The 20,902-nt window shown below is 33.3% G+C and overlaps 3 protein-coding genes across 3 annotated transcripts; 1 reads left to right on the top strand and 2 right to left on the bottom strand.

Annotated features, from left to right (window-relative positions):
- Nucleotides 1-817: 817 nt before the first annotated feature.
- LOC119674217 (probable cytochrome P450 6a13) lies at nt 818-8,257 on the bottom strand. The gene is given in 4 exon segments (XM_038085342.1): nt 818-1,311; nt 1,314-1,469; nt 6,763-7,091; nt 7,163-8,257. Coding segments are annotated over 4 exon segments (1,602 nt in total). The 5' UTR covers nt 8,247-8,257; the 3' UTR covers nt 818-1,278.
- A 6,288-nt stretch (nt 8,258-14,545) lies between these two features.
- LOC119682366 (probable cytochrome P450 6a13) lies at nt 14,546-16,525 on the bottom strand. The gene is made up of 2 exons (XM_038095782.1): nt 15,431-16,525; nt 14,546-15,359 (listed from the first exon to the last, which is right to left on the bottom strand). The coding sequence occupies exons 1-2, from the start codon at nt 16,512-16,514 to the stop codon at nt 14,944-14,946; spliced, it is 1,500 nt and encodes a 499-aa protein (XP_037951710.1). The 5' UTR covers nt 16,515-16,525; the 3' UTR covers nt 14,546-14,943.
- Nucleotides 16,526-19,554: 3,029 nt separating this feature from the next.
- Nucleotides 19,555-20,421, top strand: LOC119674215. Its single transcript, XM_038085341.1, has one exon. The coding sequence runs from the start codon at nt 19,555-19,557 to the stop codon at nt 20,419-20,421; it is 867 nt and encodes a 288-aa protein (XP_037941269.1).
- The last annotated feature ends 481 nt before the right edge of the window (nt 20,422-20,902 follow it).

Raw genomic sequence — 20,902 nt, 5'->3', positions numbered from 1 at the left:
GAGTTCAATATGTTTACATTAAACAGAACAATCAAAAAATTATTAAGATTTGAGGAAACTTACCGAGACTTTGTGAAATTGCGTGAATCACTGAATACGAGTTATGCTTACCCAGTATCTCGTACACGTTGGCAGTTGTTTCATGAAAGACAAATGACTTACGAAAACAACGTTTTTTACTATGCCGATAATATGTGTTTCCTCAAATTCATTGATCTTAGTATACCGGCTCGTAAATATTTACCCTATCGTAATGTGTTTGCTGAGCATATACAGCGCTTACACGCAAGCGGTTTAATAAATTATTGGACATCCTTTAATTTTTACGATATGGTTAGGCAAAATCTTACAAGTTTAGAGGATATAAGTGAACCAGTAAAATGGGCTCAACCATTAGGTTGGTATGATTTGATAAAGGTATGGATTTTGTATGTTTTTGGTGTTGTCATCTCTTTGTTTGGATATACCTTAGAAAAAATAACTTGGATATACATGCAGAAGCGTAAATTTAATCGGAAATTATACACTAAAGCGTATAGTAATAAAAAGAACTCATTTATGTATTTACCATAGTTATATCTTACATAATAAAATAAATGCAAATACATATTTTTACATATTATTATTCTTTATGCATTTATAAGAGTAGAAATTGGTGGATGAAGATTTGATTTTCACAAGTTTTATTTAAATTCTTTTTATTATTATTATTTTGGTATATTAAAAGATTGGTTCCGTGAGTGCTGGCTGTAGCGAACTAGTGACTTATCCAAAGAATTAAAAAATTTATTAATAACACACGTACTTTAAACTATTTTTTTCGTATATAAGAAGTTTGAAAAATTATTTCAATAAAGCAGAAAATACATATTATAAGGACCCTGGTCATCTAGAAATGTTCCTATCATCTTAATTTATCATTAAACGTTTTTAAAATCCGCTTCACAGCAGCAGATAGTGATCAATTTGAATCCAAATCTTTGCAGGAGTACAGAATAACAAAAGTCCAACTAATTGATGTAAAGTGCATCATCAGACCTTGTGTTATGATCATGACAACAATAGAAAGGCAGCAGAAAGAAAAATCTTATAGAATGACAGAATATTAAAATCAAGTGTCAGTAACCGCAATTCATGTATGAGATTGGAGAATGAACGGACAAAGTGGAAATGTGTGAAGAATATTTTCACCCGACTATGTAATTCGGATAAGTAACCACAAATTATTATTTGTTAATCTTTTTTATTACTATTATTTTCTATGATACTAGTATTTTGTCATAAACAAATGTCAACATTTCACACATCTTTCACAATTTTTCTATTTTCAAATACACTCCTCTTTCAGCATCACGAAAGTGTTTATTCAATTTATATTTCATAGGTATTTGTGTTTCTTTGGTGGGAGAAAATCGATAGTTTTTAAGCATCATACGTGGTAGGCACCTTGACGTGGTGTAGGGGCTTAGCTACAGGCAAGCTTGCTGACTTTGGGTCTCCTGCTCATTGTCTATGCAATGGTCAGAAGACCTTTTTGTCGGTCTGGCTTGTGGGTACAACAAAGAACTACCAGTAGTTGTGTTGTCCTGTAGTTTATGTGCATGTATGTGTGTCTTTGTCTCTATGTATGCATGTATGTTCTTTGTGTTTTTGGAATGAATGGAAGTGTGTAGGTCCACTAGGTGTCTGGGGACCAGGGTTTATGACGAACCAAGACCGTCCATACGTGGTGCAGAGCCACATATTATGGCGGATCTAGAGAGGAAAACTCGATAAAACCCGCAATCCTGGGTGTATGAACGACCGTGCCCAAGGATGAATGGCACTGCGTAAGTGTGTCTTAGAACGGTGGACTCCGGATACCTGGCGACCTCCGGTTTCAATTCAGCCTTTCTGAAGTAAAGGGGGCTATGCTTCGGACGACCTCCCTTTCCCCTACACTCGTGGGAACACTTATGGATTCTTTAAACAAATTAAATAAACAAAAAACTAACAAGGAACTAGGTACCAGTTCCGAAGACGAGCTCCTGGCATCAAGCCAAGAAAACGAGCGAGTCGAAACCGCCATACTACCCAAAGTAGGCAGTAGCAGCCGCACTGCGCCTACTTCGCACATAACAGTAAAATCGGCAGACAAGCGCGCCAGCCATAGTGCGCCTGCCGAGAAATCAAAAAAGTCTGAGGCAAAGATCAGACGTCAAAGGTACCAGAAGGCCATGTTCATTCTTGGCTAGATTGCTAAAAATGAAGCTGAAGGTAAAGAACAGGCGTTTGACCGTACAGACAAAGTACGATATCAGAAGGTGGTAGATGAGTATAACGAATACCAGGCCACCCTATCAAAACCCGCAAAGGCAATGAAGAGGGATCGGTCTCAGGACGAGACGGCCCATACTTCAAAAAGCAAGGTAGCGAGAACGAGTTATACTAGTAAACCGTCAACGAGTGCGAAAAGGGCATATAGCGAAGTAGCAAGGGATGAGCTACAGGTGGCGCTCATTGATGATATTACCGGGAATGGAAAAAAGGTGCTGGAGAAATGGGGCGAGATTGAGCCCAAGCTGGCTGAAATGGTGATGGAACACCTTCTAACAAATCTAGACGCCCCCACACCAGGCTTTGATTCATCAGAAGTGGTTCGTGGTTGCAGGGTCTTCAAATGTGATGACCAGCTATCTAAAGTATTTCTTGGCAACTGCATTGCTAAGGTAAGTGATGCATGGGAAGGTTTAAGGCTAAAGCTTATCCCAGCCAACGATATCCCTAGAAGACCAAGGGCCCGCATTTGGCTGCCAATTATGAAGATGGAGCATGAGAAAGTTCTCCAGCTGCTACAACGGCAGAACCAAAATGTGCCAATGAATGACTGGGTAGTCATCAAGGACGAGGGCACACAAAAAACCAATATGACGCTTCTTCTGGCGATAAACGAGGAATCCGTGAAGCCATTGGAAGAAATGGACTGTAAGCTGAGGTTTGGCGTACGGTACACCAAAATAAAAATATTCCGCCCAACAGGAAATGATGATGATGGCAAGGAGTTAGAGGATGCTAACAAAATGCTTGACGGTATGAAGCTTCAGGAAGAAGCTTCAGAAACCTCGTAAGCCTGCACGAATGCTGAAAGTAGCACAAATTAACCTTCAGCATTCGAAAATCGCATCGGACAATCTCGCCATCTTTCTCATAGAGGAGGATGTCGATGTCAGCATTGTGCAAGAGCCATGGGTCAGAGGTAAGGACATCATGGGGCTAATGCTGAAAAATTATAACAATTTATATATTAGGAACAATGGTAAGCCAAGATCATGTATCCTAGTAAAAAAATGTATTAATGCCTTTTTATGTCCACAGTATAGCGATAAAGATCTAACAGTCGTAAGGATCGAAATGCCAGGTGGACAAAATTTTATTGTGGCTTCTGCTTACATGGCACATGATAGAGATGCTCCTCCGGAAGAGGTAGTCGCGCTAGTAAACAGAAGTACATCAAAAGATATTCCCACGTTAATTGGATGTGACGCCAATGCGCGGCATACGCTTTGGGGCAGTTCGGAAACCAATGACAGGGGTGAGTACCTTTTTGATTTTATTAGCAATTCGAACCTTTTAATTTGCAACAGAGGTAAAACACCTACTTTCACTTTCCCCAGTTCACAAGGGTTTGAAGGATGGGAAGAGGTGCTAGATATAACACTCCTATCCGAAAATCCAGATATTGTAGTTAGTAATTGGAAGGTATCTGACAAGAAATCCTTTTCGGATCATAGTTGGATTCTCTTCAACTTAAACATTAAACCAAATCATACCATCCGCTTTAGAAACCCGAAGAAGATAAAATGGGATATTTTTACAAGGGTAACTAAGGTGGAACTTAATAAAGTAAGACAAATTAAGATAGACTCTACTAGTAAGTTAGACGAGAGGATATATAATCTTGAGGCAGCTTTTAATATAGCTTACAAGAAATCTTGTCCAACAAGTAGAAGCAAAAAATCTTTTCCACCTTGGTGGAATTCAGAATTAAGTGATCTCAGGCAGAGAACACGAAAACAGTTTAACGAAAGCTATAAGGACAATAGTTGGCATGAATATAGGGAATGTCTTAAAACTTACAAGAAAGCTATCAGGAAGGCCAAAAGTAATGGCTGGAAGGAATTTTGTAAGTCAATTGAATCAACCTCATCCTCTGCTAGGCTCAGCAAGGTTCTATCCAAGGAAAGTGCAAATCCTTCTTATCTCAAGAAAGAGGACGGCACATGGACTGAAACCTCTGCTGAGACACTAAGACTACTATTAGACACTCATTTCCCAAACTGTAACGATGATGCTAGAGAAAACGGTTCAATCACCTTGGCAAGCACATCATCACAGATGACTGAAGAAATAGTCACAGCGGAAAAAATTAGGTATTCAATTAACAGTTTCTGTCCCTATAAATCGCCAGGTCTGGACGATATTTTCCCTATTATGTTGCAAAAACTACAAGACTTAGTGGTTCCATGGTTAGGGGAAATTTACAAAGCATGTCTTAAATATAGTTATGTACCACTTAGTTGGAGACAGGTTAAAGTAGTCTTTATACCCAAGGCAGGCAAAATCGGACATGAGTCCGCCAAAGATTACAGGCCGATTAGCCTAACTTCATTCTTACTAAAAACAATGGAGAGGGTAATAGAGCTCCACCTAAGACAAAAGGTAGAACGCTTTCCAATCTCTAAATCCCAGCATGCTTACCTCAAGGGTAGATCTACGGAAACAGCTCTGCATGAGGTTATTCGTACTGTGGAAAAATCGATTCATTTTAAGCAATACTCGTTGGCAACCTTCTTAGATATTGAAGGAGCTTTTAACAATGTAGGCAATAAAGCTATTCATGACTCACTTTCCAGAATAGGTTTAGAGGAAGAGCTTAAAAATTGGATAATTACTATGCTTAAAACAAGGATTATTCAATCAAAGCTAGGCAGCATAACACAAACGAAGCACGTCAGCAGGGGTACGCCACAAGGAGGGGTTATTTCACCATTACTGTGGCTGCTGGTCGTGGATAATATTCTTAATATTCTAGATAAGATAGGTGTGAAAGCAGTAGCGTACGCGGATGACGTGGTTATTCTAGTGTCAGGTATGTTCCCTAACATAATTAGCGACATTATGGAAAGGGCCTTGGTTAAGATAAGTACCTGGGCCACAGGTTGTGGACTAGGTATTAACCCAGGAAAAACTGAAATGATGCTGTTTACTACTAAAACCAAAATACCAGCTTTCAGGTTGCCTTCACTAAACGGGCAACAGTTAAAACTATCGGAAAAAGCCAAATATCTAAGGAATTCTGTTGGATAGTAAGTTAAACTGGAAACACAATGTCGATCTTCGTATCAAGAAGGCATGTGTAGCTTTCTATTCTTGCAAGAGGATGTTTGGCAAAAAATGGGAGATTCGTCCCGAAATTACCCACTGGATGTACACGGCAATTGTACGACCAATTCTCACATATGGTGCTGTCGTATGGTGGCCGGCTCTAAACAAGAGCTATAATATCGACAAACTTAACAGAATTCAGAGGACGGCATGTGTAGGCATCACAGGAGCTTTTAGGACGACTCCTTCGGACGCCCTAAATGTGATGCTGCATTTGCTACCTATTGATCTTCACATTAAAAACATGGTTTGTAATAGCGCTGTAAGACTGAAAGTAACAGGCGTATGGTTAGAACGAACATATGGACATAGTCGGATTCTAGGTACAGTGCCAAATTGTCTGTATAGGATGACATCGGATTATCTGAATCCGTGTATAGACTTCGAAAGGAACTTCCAGACAATATTCCCTTCAAGAAATGAGTGGAAAAGGAAAAATTTCGAAGCAAATTACGATATCTCAATATATACAGATGGCTCGAAAATGAGCGGTGGGGCAGGAGCAGGAATCTTCGCACCATCTAAAAATATAAATATCTCTCTTAGGATACCTAATGAAGCTACGGTTTTTCAGGCTGAAATCCTAGCAATAAAAGAAGCCTGTCGGCAAATTGCAAGCCACATCGAGAACAGATGTAGTGTTGCTATTTTTATTGACAGCCAGGCAGCAATTAAAGCTCTTGAATCCTTTATAACAAAATCAAAAATAGTTAAAGAATGTAGAGAAGCAATCGACGAGCTAAACCGGTTGGCCGATATCACACTCATCTGGGTTCCTGGGCATAGGAACATCGTAGGGAATGAGAAAGCTGATAGTTTAGCCCGCTCTGGTGCCTCCCTAGATGCGTCACTGGCGGTATCAGTCTATATTACCCTGGAGACCATCAAAAGAAGTACCTTTCTTTACTTTCTGCAACTCGCCAATAACAGATGGAAAGCACTAAGGTCATGTGCAACTTCCAGGTTAACGTGGCCCACTTATAATAAAAATAAATCTCTGGAACTCATCAAAAAAGATCGCGTAAACACTGCAAGGCTTATCGCGGTTCTTACTGGTCATTGGTGGTTAGGAACTCACGCAGAGAAACTGCGTATTCCCCATAACTCTCACTGCAGAAGTTGTGGAAACCCGCGGGAGAAAGAAACAATAATACATTTTCTCTGTGAATGCCCAGCTCTAGCATCCAGAAGATATAGGTTCTTAGGAAAATACTTTTGTGATAGATTCGGTGGGATGGATTTAGTCTCTACTCTTCTATACTGAGGTTCTTGCGAGGAATGTGGTAACAAAACGGCGAAAAATCGCTAATTGAGGTACATTTGAAGTTATCTTATGACCTGCCACTGCAACCAACCCAACCAACCAAGCATCATATATAAACCAATTATAATTTGCATATAGGCAAATCTGTAACCAATACAAGCTCGTGGTCCTTTGCCGAAACCCATATATGCCATTGGATGACGTTTTGCAATTTCTTCTGTCGAAAATCGGTTGGGATCGAAACGTTGAGGATTTGGATATATGTCTGGATCATAATGTAAGGCATCAATTGGTAAAAGAACTCTAGTTCCTTCTTCAATGACATGATTTGTATTTGGTAAAATATAGTCTTTGACAGCTTTGCGTACGATAACCGGTACAACTGAATACTTACGCGTTGTTTCTGATAAAAAAATATAAAAATATATTAGTTTCAACATTCAGTTTAGTACATATAGTGTTTATGGTACATACCGTACATACAGTGAAGTAAATACTTCATTTCTTTAACTGCTTCATAAGTAAGTTTGCCATCATGCTGAGCCATAACTTCATTCATTTCCGTCCGAGCCTTCTCTTGAATGTCTGGATTTAAAGCCAGTTCGTATAAACAAAAACTCATTACACTTGAACTTGTTTCAGAACCTCCTACAAAGAATGAAAATGTCTGTGCAGTTATCTCTTCCATTGTTAAAGCATCTGATGTCTCTGATTTTCTTAACTCCATTAATATATTAAGATAATCTTTTCGTTGTATACCCGTTTTCTCTCGATATTCTACAGTGTCACGAACAATTTGAAAGAAGAAGTCTGAAATTTCTTTTGGAAACAGTTTCATTCTGAATTTTCGAGCTAAATTTGGAAAAGTACTCATAAGCGAAACCACAGGCATACTGTGTTTAAAATAACCAATTTTTTCACAAGTTTTACTAAATTTACTTGTTGGTTCCTTTAATCTATTGCACTCTAAACCGAAAGCAACGCTTCCTATAACGTCTGTTGCATAGCGTGACATAAGATCTGCAAAATCAATTCCTATATTCATATCTGCAGAGTTTCGCTCATCTTCCAAAACACTGATTAATTGTTCAGCTACATCGACGACAGTGGTAAACATACTTTTTATTTTTCCTGATGTGAAAGTTGGAGTTAATTTTGTTCGTAAATTTTTCCAGTGCTCTCCTTCTAAAAACAGCATGACAGCAGAAATTGGATCATCTTTTTTATTATAATACGTTCCTCGATCTGTAAAATGTGCAAAATCCTTAACACATATATGCTGAATTAAATCGGGATCGAGCAGTATAATCGTTTTGTTGAGAAAGAAATAAAATCCAACGAATCGTGCTTTTTCCTTGAATTTCATATAATATTCTTGGAAAATATCATACAATGTTTTGGTGCGATAAAATTCCTTAAGATTTCCGAAAAAAAACACTGGTTTATCGTGCAATACACCGCTGTCCTTAAAATATGAATATTGCTTCCGTAACGCCAAATAAATAAGCAGGAAGCTGCCGCATATAAAACACACAAGAATTTTTATTAAGTCTATCATGGTGTCTCTACTGTTCGTTAAAGGTTGTAAACTTGACTGTCACTATTTATATGTACAACACCAATTAAATAGTCTTATTTTTAATAACTTATTGTATTAAAATAAAATAAAAACGTAATTTACATAGCTTTTTAATTGTCTTAAAATGAAAATTACTTCAACGTCAATTAAATAATTGCTTTTATTGTAGTCTTTTTTAAATCATTGCTTATTTAATTATATATTATTGGGACTTTGTCCTCTACTATCCTAACTCCTATTATCTTAATTGATACTTAGTTGTTTTAACATCCGTTTCACATCAGCAGATATTGATATATTTGAGTCCAATTTGGTTCAGATAGATATTTAGCTCATTATATCTTTATAGAAACCTAACAGAAGTTTAACGTTATATCATTTATTGCTACTCTTCATATTATTCTTTTTTTCACAATATACGTCTTCGAAGTCAGTCCTTTTGTTATGATCATAATAACAACACGAACGTGAAGTTGAAAGGCGTGCAGAAAAATCCTTTCGTTCACTTTCGATTAGGTCATCAAGCCAGGATATACAATATTCTCTTTAATGATTTTTGCTGTAGCTGTGAGGGGAATGAAAGACGGAATATTACTCTCGAGGCCACATCCGATATGCTTTAAGCTTACTTTCTGGAAATCTTCATGAACCGTAATCGGAACAGTTTCATGTAATAACACGATTGGTATAACTGAAATCACTGGTATAATCTGAAATATGCTAAAAATTCAATGTAAATATAAAGTTAAATAATTTTGAAAAGAAAAGAAAGAATAATTGATACGCAATATAAACTTTCGTATGAAGAGTATTAATAATTCGGCAAAGCTGAAGTTACATCTATTTTCATGTAATTTCATTTAATTCAATTAAGTATATGCTATTTTTTCTTGAAATTGCTGTCAGAAAAGCTATACTCATTTAAACTATTATACAAAATGGGTTTATTTTTAAGTAGTAAGTTTTTATTGTTTTGTTTAAAAAAGTTTAGATAAATGTGTTAAGTTCTAAATAATAACAATTTAACTAGATGAATAAAATTATCGTCGTCTGTGCGAATCGTAGAGTAACATTGGCATGACTTTCACAGTATTACGTTCCTAGATTAGGTTTTATACATTGGAAAGAATATGCAACAAATAATGCCTCTGCAAACAGTATAGTATAGAAATTTAACAATTAAAAATAAATATATATAATTAATTAATTCAATTATCATTTCGTTCTAATATAAACACAGCAAGAGAATTTATTAATAACATATAACTTTCACAACAAATTAACAAAACTCCAGGAAAATGTGCGAACATAAAAGTAATACCTCTGTGCTTAACGCTAAAGCACAAATCATTCGCATTACTCCCGACGTTCTCCAACCTAGTACCCTGCTATATGACTTGAAATCCACAATTCAGTACAACTCTCCTCAATATCGTTCATTATACTTCAAATCCTTGCATTTAACTATTTCCATCATTCCTCTCCATAACCGTCATTTTCACGATTCCAGTTATAGAGCCTATAAGTAACCTGCCAAACGTGTAGGTTATATTGCCAGACAGATGAAGGCAGATGCTTTCTTCGATTGCTAATGTGTTAAAGAAAGTAGAACTAGAGGACATCAATATCGCAAATAGTGTTGCACAGATGAAGAGACAAGTAAAACATTAGAACAAAATTTTACAATACATTGAAAGTATGCCTTAAAACAAGAGACAAGACTTCATCATAAGTTGAAATAAGACGAAAAACCATTTGGAGATCCTATCTTCAAGTAATGTTGCGATAATTCTAGTGTAATATAGACTCAAGTAATGAGACGATTTTTTAGTCCATTTAAATCAGACATACCACTAATGTGTTAATGATTGACGATACATTAGGCTATTTTCAAAGACAAATCCACAATATAATGTGATTTTAAAAAGATTGTCCATAATACAATAAATTAACAAAATGAAGTTTATAATTTTATCATTGTTTAAAAACAAAATTTAGAAATATTTCACTATTTGAGGAAAGAACTGTTCTCCATGTCAATGGTTTCATTTTATAATTACAATCTTTAACATCACTTTTTCTTAAAGACTGTAATTACTTCAAAATACTTCGTAAATCTTCAGTGGAATGTATCAATACACTTTTGTTTTCGTATGAGTTATTGAAAGCCTCATCTACTTTTAGTGACGTTGGAGACACATATCTTAAATTATTGAATGTGTTAACTACCTGTAATAAGACGAGGTCACATGGAAAGTAATTTCATATATCTCTTATATATATATAACTTTTTGACATATAGATTATACAAGTGTCTTTATAGATTATATGAAGTCTTATAGAGATCCTGCATGAAAAATTAACTTCATTCATTCGTGTACTTACTTTTTTGAACAACTGCTTAGATTTATATTTAATTTATTTATTTTCATTTATAAAATTATATTTAACGCACTCATTTGATTACCTCAATTACTGTGCATCTAAGTTGACAACATTTGTAGATATATTGTTATATCGATCGATGTCATTTAGGTTATAGATATATATATATACATACATAATTTTTTCAAAAGAGTAGTAAAGGTATTGTATAATAATAGAATATTAAAACAGATTAAAACAAAAATTTAATCCATAAAACTGTAGAAAATACGTTTTATTGGCTACTACACAGATTATTTATAGATATAGATAATAATAGTAAGAACTTGCCCTTACCAGCAAATGTACCGTGTCCAAATAAACGGTACGGTAATGCTTTATAAGGTAACATATAAACGCCCATGAATTATAACAATAGCTACTTTTTCATCAAATCGAAATATTTTTTATTGCTATGTATGTACATAATAGTGTTTTTATTTAACTGTTTTTTTTATAATTATTCGTTTGAAATGTATTTCAATATTAAAGTAAAAAGTTATGAAAATAAATTTCAATATAAGCGATTTATTTTTACAGAGTTTATTCATCGGAAGGATTGACTCAGAAAAAGTTAATTTATTGCGTTCAAACATTTAAAGTGCAGTCTTAGTATTTTTGGAAAATGTTTATTAAGTTCTATAGCATCTGCCTAACTTATTTATCGATATTTACAACTAATGTTATACTTAAGGACAACCATCTAACATTGACAACAATACGTGCGGAGTTTCAAATTAACCATCGGACAGCTGTTTATGAAATTCTTTTAGATATATTATCTAAACATAATTTTGAAACAATATATCTTAAAACCTCTTCAACTTGTTCGCTATGTAAATTAATTGGAAATCTGACCATACCAGTTATAATAGACGATTTACGTACAAGCTCCCAAATAAAGCCTACAATCAACAGTAACCTCATAGCAATTGTCTTCTGGAACAAGAACCTCAGCATAAGTACGTTAAATCTGTTAGTACAAACATTACATAGTATGCGAGAAACGAAAACAATGATCTATGTGTCTACAGCTTCAGAAAAGTACTCATTTAAATTAGTTGAAAACATACTAAGTTTCTTTTATAATCATAAAATGTTTAACGTTTTTGCTTTCATTGGAGACTCCAGTTATAAATCTGAGTTCTACACATTGTGGGCATATCCGAATTTCCATATAGTAAAAGAAAGTGTAAGCGCTTTAGCAGATTATTTTCCAAATAAATTTAAAAACTTACATGGTACTAGTATAATAACACTACCAGACCAGTTAGAACCAAGAACAATAGTGCACAGGAATAAATTGGGTCAACAGGTGTTAACTGGTTATGTCGGGAAACTCATGCTCACACTCGCTTGGAAATTAAATGCTACACTGAAATATGCACGACCAGTAAAAGGTGGAGAAATCATTTTTTATGGTGATTTACTTGCGTCAACAAAAAATGGAACCTTGGATATGCCAGCCAGTATTCTACCCATTACAAATGTAAGTGACTTCCACTATTTTACTTATCCATTCGAGTTTGTCCATTCATGTTTAATGATTCCAATAGCAAAGGATGTACATTTGAAAGATATCTATTTATATATATTTAATCTTAAGTTCGTCGTCATCTGTGTGATAATTTATTTTACTTTTACACTTTTTCTCATGTTACACCAATTAAAGTTGACCACTCTTCGATATAAACGAAAACATTGTCAATGTCACATATTCGAATTTATACTTAATGATGTCACATTGCGTGATTTATTGGGTCAAACCTTTAACATGTTGCCCAATGCAAATATTACGCTTAAACTAGTATACATATTGCTATCCTTATCTGGTTTATATATAAGTAGCCATCTACAGGCTTACTTACAGACTATGTTAACGCAGCCTCCAAAAGAGCGTCAGCTAATGACATTTAAGGATGCTTCTGAAGCAAAACTTCCAATTCTTGTCAGCGAAGAGGAGCTTATATTCTATACAAGTACACAAAACTTATACAGTGAATACTCTTTACATTTTGTCTCAACTTCTTATGCTGACTTCCATCAGAAACGCAATGATTTGTTTGTTAAGTACGCTTATCCAATACCTAATATCCTATGGATGGTTTATGAGCAACAACAAAAATTTTTTTCACGGAAGCTGTTTGTTTTTTCGTGGGAAGCCTGTTTTATGAGTACTACTTACTATGGGTTTACATTGCAGAAGCATTCGTTATATAGACCAGCTGTTGAAAATCTTATATTGGATGTACGCGCTTACGGATTAATCGATAACTGGTTTCATGCAAATTTTTATGATATGGTAATGGCCGATAGAGTTTCATTTACAGATAAAAGCAATCCGAAGGTGTATGGAGGCTCATTAAAAATTGAAGACTTGCAATGGGTGTGGATTACATATATATTACTAATAATTTTAAGTATTTGGATTTTTACTGTAGAATTTTTTATCGCACATTTTATTATTAATAAATAAAGGAAACTTATAAAATTTCCAAATGAATTACCGCTTTATACAGCTTCTTATAACGTAGAAGACTACTGCTTAATGATACCATTGCCAAGCTATAGACGAACGTGTGATATTTTTACGGATATTATTCCGTGGGGTCTCAGAGCTATTACACCAATTATAGTATTAATATTTGCTTTACTGTTTCTGTGCAGTATGCATCAAAGTCGAAACAAGATTTATTACTTGGATATATTTTTGAATGATAAAAGTATTAGAGGTGTACTTGGACAATCATATACGCTGCCCAGTAAATTGAATTTAAAAACCAAATTAATTTGTGCACTTCTTTGCTATTACAGTTTAATTGTTAATACAGGCTATCAAGCAAATTTACAATCGCTTCTTACACATCCACCAAAAGACACCACAATGAAAACTTTCAAGGACTTGGAAGATGTAGACTTTAAGATTTCTTTATCACGTTTGGAGTTCAATATGTTTACATTAAACAGAACAATTAAAAAATTATTAAGATTTGAGGAAACTTACCGAGACTTTGTGAAATTGCGTGAATCAATGAATACGAGTTATGCCTACCCAGTATCTCGTACACGTTGGCAGGTGTTTCATGAAAGACAAATGACTTACGAAAACAACGTTTTTTACTATGCCGATAATATGTGTTTCCTCAAATTCATTGATCTTAGTATACCGGCTCGTAAATATTTACCCTATCGTAATGTGTTTGCTGAGCATATACAGCGCTTACACGCAAGCGGTTTAATAAATTATTGGACATCCTTTTAATTTTTACGATATGGTTAGGCAAAATCTTACAAGTTTAGAGGATATAAGTGAACCAGTAAAATGGGCTCAACCATTAGGTTGGTATGATTTGATAAAGGTAGGGATTTTGTATGTTTTTGGAATTGTCATCTCCTTGTTTGGATATACCATAGAAAAAATAACTTGGATATATATGCAGAAGCGTAAATTTAATCGGAAATTATACACTAAAGCGTATAGTAATAAAAAGAATTCATTTATGTATTTACCATAGTTATATCTTACATAATAAAATAAATGCAAATACATATTTTTACATATTATTCTTCTTTATGCATTTATAAGAGTAGAAATTGGTGGATGAAGATTTGATTTTCACAAGTTTTATATAAGTTCTTATTATTATTATTATTTTGGTATATTAAAAGATTTGTTCCGTGAGTGCTGGCTGTAGCGAACTAGTGACTTATCTAAAGAATTAAAACATTTATTAATAACACACGTACATTAAACTATTTTTTTCGTATATTAGAAGTTTGAAAAATTATTTCAATAAAACAGAAAATACATATTATAAGGACCCTTGTCATCTAGAAGTATTCCTATCATCTTAATTTATCATTAAACGTTTTTAAAATCCGCTTCACAGCAGCAGATAGTGATCAATTTGAATCCAAATCTTTGCAGGAGTACAGAATAACAAAAGTCCAACTAATTGATGTAAAGTCCATCATCAGACCTTGTGTTATGATCATGACAACAATAGAAAGGCAGCAGAAAGAAAAATCTTATAGAATGACAGAATATTAAAATCAAGTGTCAGTAACCGCAATTCATGTATGAGATTGGAGAATGAACGGACAAAGTGGAAATGTGTGAAGAATATTTTCACCCGACTATGTAATTCGGATAAGTAACCACAAATTATTATTTGTTAATCTTTTTTATTACTATTATTTTCTATGATACTAGTATTTTGTCATAAACAAATGTCAACATTTCACACATCTTTCACAATTTTTCTATTTTCAAATACACTCCTCTTTCAGCATCACGAAAGTGTTTATTCAATTTATATTTCATAGGTATTTGTGTTTCTTTGGTGGGAGAAAATCGATAGTTTTTAAGCATCATATATAAACCAATTATAATTTGCATATAGGCAAATCTGTAACCAATACAAGCTCGTGGTCCTTTGCCGAAACCCATATATGCCATTGGATGACGTTTTACAATTTCTTCTGTCGAAAATCGGTTGGGATCGAAACGTTGAGGATTTGGATATATGTCTGGATCATAATGTAAGGCATCAATTGGTAAAAGAACTCTAGTTCCTTCTTCAATGACATGATTTGTATTTGGTAAAATATAGTCCTTGGCAGCTTTGCGTACGATAACCGGTACAACTGAATACTTACGCGTTGTTTCTGATAAAAAAATATAAAAATATATTAGTTTCAACATTCAGTTTAGTACATATAGTGTTTATGGTACATACCGTACATACAGTGAAGTAAATACTTCATTTCTTTAACTGCTTCATAAGTAAGTTTGCCATCATGCTGAGCCATAACTGCATTCATTTCCGTCCGAGCCTTCTCTTGAATGTCTGGATTTAAAGCCAGTTCGTATAAACAAAAACTCATTACACTTGAACTTGTTTCAAAACCTGCTACAAAAAATAAAAATGTCTGTGCAGTTATCTCTTCCATTGTTAAAGCATCTGATGTCTCTGATTTTCTTAACTCCATTAATATATTAAGATAATCTTTTCGTTGTATACCCGTTTTCTCTCGATATTCTACAGTGTCACGAACAATTTGAAAGAAGAAGTCTGAAATTTCTTTTGGAAACAGTTTCATTCTGAATTTTCGAGCTAAATTTGGAAAAGTACTCATAAGCGAAACCACAGGCATACTGTGTTTAAAATAACCAATTTTTTCACAAGTTTTACTAAATTTACTTGTTGGTTCCTTTAATCTATTGCACTCTAAACCGAAAGCAACGCTTCCTATAACGTCTGTTGTATAGCGTGACATAAGATTTGCAAAATCAATTCCTACATTCATATCTGTAGAGTTTCGCTCATCTTCCAAAACACTGATTAATTGATCAGCTACATCGACGACAGTGGTAAACATACTTTTTATTTTTCCTGATGTGAAAGTTGGAGTAAATTTTGTTCGTAAATTTTTCCAGTGTTGTCCATCTAAAAGCAGCATGTGAGCAGAAATTGGATCATCTCTTTTATTAAAATACTGTCCTCGATCTGTAAAATTTGCAAAATCCTTAACACATATATGCTGAATTAAATCGGGATCGAGCAGTATAATCGTTTTGTTGAGAAAGAAATAAAATCCAACGAATCGTGCTTTTTCCTTGAATTTCATATAATATTCTTGGAAAATATCATACAATGTTTTGGTGCGATAAAATTCCTTAAGATTTCCGAAAAAAAACACTGGTTTATCGTGCAATACACCGCGGTCCTTAAAATATGAATATTGCTTCCGTAACGCCAAATAAATAAGCAGGAAGCTGCCGCATATAAAACACACAAGAATTTTTATTAAGTCTATCATGGTGTCTCTACTGTTCGTTAAAGGTTGTAAACTTGACTGTCACTATTTATATGTACAACACCAATTAAATAGTTTTATTTTTAATAACTTATTGTATTAAAATAAAATAAAAACGTAATTTACATAGCTTTTTAATTGTCTTAAAATGAAAATTACTTCAACGTCAATTAAATAATTGCTTTTATTGTAGTCTTTTTTAAATCATTGCTTATTTAATTACATATTATTGGGACTTTGTCCTCTACTATCCTAACTCCTATTATTTTAATTGATACTTAGTTGTTTTAACATCCGTTTCACATCAGCAGATATTGATATATTTGAGTCCAATTTGGTTCAGATAAATATTTAGCTCATTATATCTTCATAGAAACCTAACAGAAGTTTAGCGTTATATCATTTATTGCTACTCTTCATATCATTCTTTTTTTCACAATATACGTCTTCGAAGTCAGTCCTATTGTTATGATCATAATAACAACACGAACGTGAAGTTGAAAGGCGTACAGAAAAATCCTTTCGTTCACTTTCGATTAGGTCATCAAGCCAGGATATACAATATTCTCTTTAATGATTTTTGCTGTAGCTGTGAGGGGAATGAAAGACGGAATATTACTCTCGAGGCCACATCCGATATGCTTTAAGCTTACTTTCTGGAAATCTTCATGAACCGTAATCGGAACAGTTTCATGTAATAACACGATTGGTATAACTGAAATCACTGGTATAATCTGAAATATGCTAAAAATTCAATGTAAATATAAAGTTAAATAATTTTGAAAAGAAAAGAAAGAATAATTGATACGCAATATAAACTTTCGTATGAAGAGTATTAATAATTCGGCAAAGCTGAAGTTACATCTATTTTCATGTAATTTCATTTAATTCAATTAAGTATATGCTATTTTTTCTTGAAATTGCTGTCAGAAAAGCTATACTCATTTAAACTATTATACAAAATGGGTTTATTTTTAAGTAGTAAGTTTTTATTGTTTTGTTTAAAAAAGTTTAGATAAATGTGTTAAGTTCTAAATAATAACAATTTAACTAGATGAATAAAATTATCGTCGTCTGTGCGAATCGTAGAGTAACATTGGCATGACTTTCACAGTATTACGTTCCTAGATTAGGTTTTATACATTGGAAAGAATATGCAACAAATAATGCCTCTGCAAACAGTATAGTATAGAAATTTAACAATTAAAAATAAATATATATAATTAATTAATTCAATTATCATTTCGTTCTAATATAAACACAGCAAGAGAATTTATTAATAACATATAACTTTCACAACAAATTAACAAAACTCCAGGAAAATATGCGAACATAAAAGTAATACCTCTCTGCTTAACGCTAAAGCACAAATCATTCGCATTACTCCCGACGTTCTCCAACCTAGTACCCTGCTATATGACTTGAAATCCATAATTCAGTACAACTCTCCTCAATATCGTTCATTATACTTCAAATCCTTGCATTTAACTATTTCCATCATTCCTCTCCATAACCGTCATTTTCACGATTCCAGTTATAGAGCCTATAAGTAACCTGCCAAACGTGCAGGTTATATTGGCAGACAGATGAAGACAGATGCTTTCTTCGATTGCTAATGTGTTAAAGAAAGTAGGACTAGAGGACATCAATATCGCAAATAGTGTTGCACAGATGAAGAGACAAGTACAACATTAGAACAAAATTTTACAATACATTGAAAGTATGCCTTAAAACAAGAGACAAGACTTTATCATAAGTTGAAATAAGACGAAAAACCATTTGGAGATCCTATCTTCAAGTAATGTTGCGATAATTCTAGTGTAATATAGACTCAAGTAATGAGACGATTTTTTAGTCCATTTAAATCAGACATACCACTAATGTGATAATGATTGACGATGCATTAGGCTATTTTCAAAGACAAATCCACAATATAATGTGATTTTAAAAAGATTGTCCATAATACAATAAATTTACAAAATGAAGTTTATAATTTTATCATTGTTTAAAAACAAAATTTAGAAATATTTCACTATTTGAGGAAAGAACTGAACAATCTTTAACATCACTTTTTCTTAAGGACTGTAACTACTTCAAAATACTTCGTAAGCCTTCAGTGGAATATATCAATACACTTTTGTTTTCGTATGAGTTATTGAAAGCCTCATCTACTTTTAGTGACGTTGGAGGCACATATCTTAAATTATTGAATGTGTTAACTACCTGTAATAAGATGAGGTCACATGGAAGGTAATTTCATATATCTCTTATATATATATAACTTTTTGACATATAGATTATACAAGTGTCTTTATAGATTAGATTGAAGTCTTATAGAGATCCTGCATTAAAATTAACTTCATTCATTCGTGTACTTACTTTTTTGAGCAACTGCTTAGATTTATATTTAATTTATTTATTTTAATTTATAAAATTATATTTAACGCACTCATTTGATTACCTCAATTACTGTGCATCTAAGTTGACAACATTTATAGATATATTGTTATATCGATCGATGTCATTTAGGTTATAGATATATATATATACATACATAATTTTTTCAAAAGAGTAGTAAAGGTATTGTATAATAATAGAATATTAAAACAAATTAAAACAAAAATTTAATCCATAAAACTGTAGAAAATACGTTTTATTGGCTACTACACAGATTATTTATAGATATAGATAATAATAGTAAGAACTTGCCCTTACCAGCAAATGTACCGTGTCCAAATAAACGGTACGGTAATGCTTTATAAGGTAACATATAAACGCCCATGAATTATAACAATAGCTACTTTTTCATCAAATCGAAATATTTTTTATTGCTATGTATGTACATAATAGTGTTTTTATTTAACTGTTTTTTTTATAATTATTCGTTTGAAATGTATTTCAATATTAAAGTAAAAAGTTATGAAAATAAATTTCAATATAAGCGATTTATTTTTACAGAGTTTATTCATCGGAAGGATTGACTCAGAAAAAGTTAATTTATTGCGTTCAAACATTTAAAGTGCAGTCTTAGTATTTTTGGAAAATGTTTATTAAGTTCTATAGCATCTGCCTAACTTATTTATCGATATTTACAACTAATGTTATACTTAAGGACAACCATCTAACATTGACAACAATACGTGCGGAGTTTCAAATTAACCATCGGACAGCTGTTTATGAAATTCTTTTAGATATATTATCTAAACATAATTTTGAAACAATATATCTTAAAACCTCTTCAACTTGTTCGCTATGTAAATTAATTGGAAATCTGACCATACCAGTTATAATAGACGATTTACGTACAAGCTCCCAAATAAAGCCTACAATCAACAGTAACCTCATAGCAATTGTCTTCTGGAACAAGAACCTCAGCATAAGTACGTTAAATCTGTTAGTACAAACATTACATAGTATGCGAGAAACGAAAACAATGATCTATGTGTCTACAGCTTCAGAAAAGTACTCATTTAAATTAGTTGAAAACATACTAAGTTTCTTTTATAATCATAAAATGTTTAACGTTTTTGCTTTCATTGGAGACTCCAGTTATAAATCTGAGTTCTACACATTGTGGGCATATCCGAATTTCCATATAGTAAAAGAAAGTGTAAGCGCTTTAGCAGATTATTTTCCAAATAAATTTAAAAACTTACATGGTACTAGTATAATAACACTACCAGACCAGTTAGAACCAAGAACAATAGTGCACAGGAATAAATTGGGTCAACAGGTGTTAACTGGTTATGTCGGGAAACTCATGCTCACACTCGCTTGGAAATTAAATGCTACACTGAAATATGCACGACCAGTAAAAGGTGGAGAAATCATTTTTTATGGTGATTTACTTGCGTCAACAAAAAATGGAACCTTGATATGCCAGCCAGTATTCTACCCATTACAAATGTAAGTGACTTCCACTATTTTACTTATCCATTCGAGTTTGTCCATTCATGTTTAATGATTCCAACAGCAAAGGATGTACATTTGAAAGATATCTATTTATATATATTTAATCACCAAAAGTACAGAGTTAAATTCTACCCAGTTGTCATGTTACTTCTCAACGCTATTGAATGCTCAAGTTGGGTATGCATTTAGTTTCGCCATATCAAATATTAAAATAGATTTGTTGGATAATGTAATCACTACAGAAGAAATTAATAAAATTTTAAGAAACAGCAAGTCAAATAAAGCGCCGGGAGAAGACAGAATCCCTATAGAGTATTATAAAAATGCACCGTCAAATTTTATCGCAAAGTTAGTAATGGTTTTTAACAAAATATTAGATGTCGGAACAACACCTAAAGACTTTAAAACTGCAATCATTTATCCGCTCTTTAAAAAAGGAAACCCGCAGATTGCGAATAATTATAGAGGCATTTCCTTTT

The sequence above is a fragment of the Teleopsis dalmanni genome, chromosome 2 (genome assembly GCF_002237135.1).
Source record: "Teleopsis dalmanni isolate 2A chromosome 2, ASM223713v2, whole genome shotgun sequence".
Taxonomy (NCBI): Eukaryota; Metazoa; Arthropoda; class Insecta; order Diptera; family Diopsidae; genus Teleopsis; species Teleopsis dalmanni.
This window is presented reverse-complemented; position numbering and strand designations above follow the sequence as displayed.